The sequence below is a fragment of the Pinus tabuliformis genome, chromosome 7, assembly GCF_031772625.1.
Source record: "Pinus tabuliformis cultivar Carrire ecotype Pingquan chromosome 7, CPIR1, whole genome shotgun sequence".
Classification (NCBI taxonomy): Eukaryota; Viridiplantae; Streptophyta; class Pinopsida; order Pinales; family Pinaceae; genus Pinus; species Pinus tabuliformis.
The window spans coordinates 1,937,596,645-1,937,602,644 of NC_142293.1; the positions used below are offsets into that span (position 1 = coordinate 1,937,596,645).

At 34.6% G+C, this 6,000-nt stretch overlaps 1 protein-coding gene across 1 annotated transcript; it reads left to right on the forward strand.

The window, feature by feature from the left end:
* On the forward strand, window positions 1-2,431 carry LOC149256233 (glyceraldehyde-3-phosphate dehydrogenase, cytosolic-like). The gene is made up of 8 exons (XM_089455274.1): window positions 1-121; window positions 453-636; window positions 780-879; window positions 1,430-1,576; window positions 1,709-1,769; window positions 1,863-1,954; window positions 2,036-2,178; window positions 2,298-2,431. The coding sequence occupies exons 1-8, from the start codon at window positions 1-3 to the stop codon at window positions 2,377-2,379; spliced, it is 930 nt and encodes a 309-aa protein (XP_089311400.1). The 3' UTR covers window positions 2,380-2,431.
* Window positions 2,432-6,000: the final 3,569 nt, after the last annotated feature.

The following is a 6,000-nucleotide window of genomic DNA, read 5'->3' on the forward strand; positions in this document are numbered from 1 at the left end:
ATGGAGGTAGTTGTCCGTGTGAGCTTTCTTTCTGAAAACTTTATGGCCTATGGAGCCATCATTGTTTCTAATGAGGAGAATGTCAAGGAAAGGGATGCAGTTATTTTCTTCGGTTTCCATTGTAAACTTTATGTCTTTAGATATGCTGTTGAGGTGGTTCAAAAAGTTTTTAAGTTCTATATCACCATGAGGCCAATTTACACTAGTGTCGTCTACAAACCTGACCCAAAACTTAAATGAGCAAGTTTTCTCTTCTTCCTTATTTATCTATCTAAGAGGAATTCTTCATTGAAATTCAGGCATATTTGCAGATCATTCTCCTGATGAATTTTGGATCGTCTACTTGAAGAATGTTCTTCGTTTTACATTTTTTGTTCTTCGATTTATTCCCAACAGCATTTATGTTTTACGGACAAACTGAAACAGGAATATTTTATTAACTCGTTTGATAGCTTTCTTCTACCATATTTTGCCCACTCAAGATCTCTGCAGTAATTTCTATGCCTCTGTTATTTTTCATAATTATATGTTCAAGTATGATAGTGTCCACAGACAGTGGAAGCATCATGAAGTCAAGGTCAAAGACTCAAAAACTTTACTCTTTGGAGAAAAATCTGTTGCTGTATTCGGTTTCAGGTAAAACACTTGTTTATGGAGATCAATGAGAGTTTCTTAGGTCAATTATTGCTTGAGCTTAGGCATGAACAGAGTGTAAGTGCTGACATTGTCTATTTGTTCCCATTTTTCCAACCGTTCACATTTTGGTTTGAAAACTTTAGAAATCTTGACAAAATACCATGGGGCGAGGTCGGCACAGAGTATGTGGTTGAATCCACAGGGGTCTTCACCGACAAAGAGAAAACAACTGCTCACTTGAAGGTTTGAATATTACCATTCCACAATTCAATTAATTGATTTTTTCCCTCAAAGTTTATCCAACATGCTACTAATTAAAAATAAAATGTACCTAAAAGTTGATAAATGATATTTGAGGCTCAGGTAACTAAGGAGTTGTCACATGTAATACCGCTCCCTCCCTACATGAGCAAGGAGATTTGGCAATAGCATGTCTGCTTTGGCTCTTTCTCAATTTATAAAATTGACACTATTGACTGATATCGACATAACCAACCCTATTCTAAGTTGAAACTTCTTTCAAATTGAGCAGTCACCTCATGAAAGGTTACCTTAAAATTGCTCCATAGTTGTGACTATTAGAAATTGACAAGGTGATTAAAAAATAACATGTTTGTTTTCTATTTCTTTGGAGAACAATCTATTCTATGATTTTTTTTGTGGTGCATGCAAAAATATTTGAAAGGCTATTAACATATCTAATTTTGTAAATTTCAAACGGTATAAAGTGCAACAATGGAAATTACAATTTGAACTCCATATAATAATTTTTTTTTTTGTTGATTTCTAATAGGCAGGTGCTAAAAAAGTTGTTATCTCAGCTCCAAGCAAGGATGCACCTATGTTTGTTGTTGGGGTTAATGAGCACCAATACAAATCTGATTTGAACATTGTTTCAAATGCAAGCTGTACTACTAACTGCTTGGCTCCCTTGGCTAAGGTTTGCAATGATATTTTTACTAAATTATCACAGTTTTCATTGTATAGGTGTCTTTATATGAGAAAAATTACATATTGCTGGGGAGGAACTATATGTTAAAAGAGAACAAAAACACTCTGTTTTCTCTGGCAGGTAATCAATGACAAGTTTGGCATTGTTGAAGGTCTCATGACAATTTTCCATTCCATCACAGGTACACTTACTATGAACTAGTATTATGCCCTTGAATTTTATTGATACAAGGCATTTGCAAGCTGCATTGACTTATGTTTATGTATGTAAACAACAACACAGAAGACAGTTGATGGAGCATCAAACAAGGACTGGCGAGTTGGAAGAGGAGCTGGTTTTAACATTATTCCTAGCAGTACAGGAGCAGTAGAATTTTGTTAATATGAATCCCCACCAGCATCGCCTTTTATGTTCTCACAGCTACTAATTGTGATTGTATTTTTGAAGGCTGTTGGCAAGGTTCTACCAGCTCTCAATGGAAAGTTGACTGGAATGGCCTTCCGAGTACCCACACCAGATGTTTCAGTTGTTGATTTGACTATTAGACTTGAGAAGTCTGCCACTTATGACGAGATCAAGGCGGCCATTAAGTAGTCTCAGTTACCCCCTAAGAAGAGGAAGGGATGAGGATATATACAATCTCTGTCAGGAATAAGTTTCGAGGTTGTGTATTTCATTTTAACTATATATGGTACGTTTCATTTTATAGGGAGGAATCTGAGGGAAAATTGAAAGGAATTCTTGGGTACACAGAGGACACTGTGGTAACCTTGTGCCATATAGAGACTTGACAACTAACAACCCAAAAAACTTCAAGAACTTGAAGAAGATATAGTATATTGGGTAAGATTTATAGTTTCCAATTCCAGAAGAGCAAAATCCTTTCTCACTCATGTCACAATTTTCACTCATACTTCTCTAAAGTTAAGAATTGTACTTATCAGCGGTCCAATGCATTCACAGGCTTAGGGATCGTTTCACTACCTTTATTGAGCAGGGAATGATAATTTTGTATTGGGAGAAACATATAAAGAGCATTGCTCATTGAAGTTTTTTCTAGCTTTTGTCGGGATTATTGAATGTATTAGAACTAATTCAGAAGATGGAGGAACCAAAATACCTTTCTGTAGCTGATTGCTTTTTACTATAAAGGAAATTTGAGTTTCATCAACATTGAGTTCATTAGAGCTGTTATGATACTCAGCAACAGATGTGTGGCAGGTTATATTCCTTTCTGATGATTGGTTTGGTTTATTATTTGACATTTCCTCCATGTTATATTTGTCCTTTCCCATTGAAATATTTAACAAATCCCCATATCTATATTCTTCTTTAGTTCTTGTTGAATAGGGTCATCGTGAGTTTCTTCTATCTTTATTTTTGCAGTTAACGTGGACAAATTTTTTTGACCTTCTGGCAGGTGTTGGGCACAAACATCACTTCTAGTGGCATCTGGAATGCCATAAAGTTCCTGACAATTTTCACGTGTTCTCACACTAATAGGAAGTCCAGAAAGAACATTTGTTTTAGTTTCTTGACCTTCATCATTATTCTCATCAGAATCTACTGAATCACTATAAGTAACTGGAAGAAGATCTAGACACTAATAGGAAGTCCAGAAAGAGCATCTGTTTTAGTTGCTTGACCTTCATCATTATTCTCATCAGAATCTATCGAATCACCATAAGTAACTGGAAGAAGATCTAGAGCTGAAATTTGAGACATTTCTGAAGAACTGAACATAGACAATGAATTTGGAATTCTTGCAACATTTAAAGTTGACAAGTTTGGGGATTCTTTCCAATTCTTTGGATTAGAATGCCGACAACCATTTTCTAAGAATTTTCTGTCCCTGGGCATGTTCTTGTTTAGTCCATAATTTATGTTTTAATTTGCTAAATATACAATGAAATATAAAACAAATAAGTAAGCCAAATCCCCTTCAATCAATGTTCTAAAAAGGTGTGAGCATTGTGAGTAATCTGCCATGCTCCAGTGTTTATGTTATTGAAGAAACATAGAATGACTAAATGTTGAACCAAATGTTTCAGTTACTAGGCTTTTCTATCAGTTGAAATTCCTGCAATTACAGTCTTTTGACACAGAGGCTTCCCTTCTGTACGGACCTGATCAAAGGCACTCTCCTTGGATGTGACATGCTTGAGATTAAAATTTTGAATTGAGTCAACTTCTGCCTTGCTTAACATGACAAAGCTTTCCACCCCCAAAGCTATGATATTTTTGTCCGTTTTCTTCACCAAGTGTTTGCCTGTTGTGAACACAACCTCTACATGCAGATTGCTCTCTGTAGTTTGGTTAACAAAAAACAATTTTCTACTTAGACCAGGAATGTAAAAAAGTGTTTTTGAACATAAACTTTACCAGTTAGATGTAGTGTTAAAGACCACAACAAATGTCAAAGCAATTTGCAGTGGTGATTAAATATTTCTTGCTTGCGTTAATAGAGAACGATTTTCATGGGCGCATTTTTAAAGAACATATCATTCGCTTAGTGTTAATGCATTTAAAAGATCGTATTACAATTCTGTGAAATTTCCTTTTTTTTATATCTTTTTCTTTATTTCTCTGTTTCAATTTCCAATTTTTAAAGTTGAAATGAGCTCTAACCTACAATGCTATGTATTGATAAACACGATAAGACCTTTATCTCTGACAAAGCTTTTTCTAAATTAATAGATTGCTAACATTTGTTATTTATAATTTTCACAACAAAATCTGTGAGCATTCAAGTTGTCTGTAAAATTCAGATATCAGCGAGAAGAAGCAAGAATTGAAGCTTTGGTAAATCTCAAGACTTCCAAATCTGAAGCTGCAACCAAAAATCTTAAGGTATAAGGAGTGTGCCTATAAATATTGGTACACATTTAGGAATATTTCTATAATTCTGGTCGTTTACAACATTTAGAAAAAGTGAATAGACATGTTGATATTTAGGTCATTGACCTGATGCACACACTATATGGATAATGGATTTCCGCACTTTATGCCTTACGAAATTTCCTTTGCAACATCTGGTGCAAATGCTAGTAATAATGATAATGAGTCTATATTTGCAAGATGAAATCAACTAAAAAGTGGTTATTTTCCATATAAATAAAAGATAAATTATTTGAAATAATATAGTTTTTATGAATAATGATAATAAAATTAAATTTAAGTATTAAGGGGTTTTCGCAGTGCATTATATTAAATTTATTTACACATAATATTTAATAATAATTATTTATTTTATTATTAATTAACAATTGAATTATAATAAGTTTTATTATTTCAAAACAACTAATAACATATTAATCTATACCAATTTAATTAATTTTAATTGTAACATGTTTTAATTATACACTAATCTACACTAATTTTATTAATTTTAATTATAACATATTTCAACTAAATATATATTTGAGAAAAAAAAATTGAAAATGTAACAAACTTAACACATATATATATATATTTTTTCATTCCACACTTTATTAACTAAGTCACTGACGAATAACGAGGTCATTAAACTAGATTGTACGAATGTTAGGACTTAATGAGGACCTGTCATTCATATCCGTCGTGATCTTCCACCTTGGTTAGACTCCCGTATGCATAATTCATTGTTTAAAGCAACACTTAATGATGGAGGGTGGATCGAGGGTTGAGCTGCCACCTATAGCTCAAACATTAAATGTCTGACTCCGCTCATTGAATAGTATTGACAAAATAGTCTGGCACTTGGTCACTTGTCCGTTTCCCCATCGTAGGATCATGGTTTGAGGATCTGACGGTTCTGGAGCTCCAATATCAATTGTGTGATATTTTTCTGGCTTCCCGTTGTGTGCGACTTCCATTTTCTGATTTGCAAAACCTTGGGGTTCGGCTCTGCAACCTGTCTAAGGGTTTGAAGAGATATCATGGTTTTGGCTTAATCTCCTTGGCCCGAAGGGGTCTGATAAGCGTCCAGGTAGCGTTTTCAGAAGTTGCTCTCAGTAAATTCCTTAATATGCTTTCGTTTTCCATTGGTTCGAAGTGTTCCTCCTGATTAGTTGGTTCTTGGCATGCAGGTAGTTCAACTGTCCATGGTTGTGCACATCCCAGGAAGGATGAGATAGGAGAAACTGCGCTTTCATGGAGGTAAGATCCCATGCAAGCTACAAGATTTTTTTCGAATTGATCTGAACGTGAAAAGCCACTAATGACTGTGACAGGTTTTCCATATGCTCGTTGCTTCTTATCACCTGGAGTTCCTCCTACACAGGTAATGATGAAACCCTGAAACTTCCTAACTTGTATCAGTCGTTTTATTCTTAATACCCTACAGGATTTAATCCCGACATCCATGTAATCGCAGGTAAGGTCTCAACAATGTGTTTTCAAGGGATTTTAGAGTTTGGAGGGTCCTCCTTACA

Coding starts and splice junctions, on each gene's coding strand:
- LOC149256233 (XM_089455274.1), top strand. CDS start 1: ATGGAGGTAGTTGTCCGTGTGAGCTTTCTTTCTGAAAACTTTATGGCC. Junction 122..452: donor TATTTTCTTCGGTTTCCATT/GTAAACTTTATG, acceptor CTCGTTTGATAG/CTTTCTTCTACCATATTTTG. Junction 1,577..1,708: donor GCTTGGCTCCCTTGGCTAAG/GTTTGCAATGAT, acceptor TTTCTCTGGCAG/GTAATCAATGACAAGTTTGG.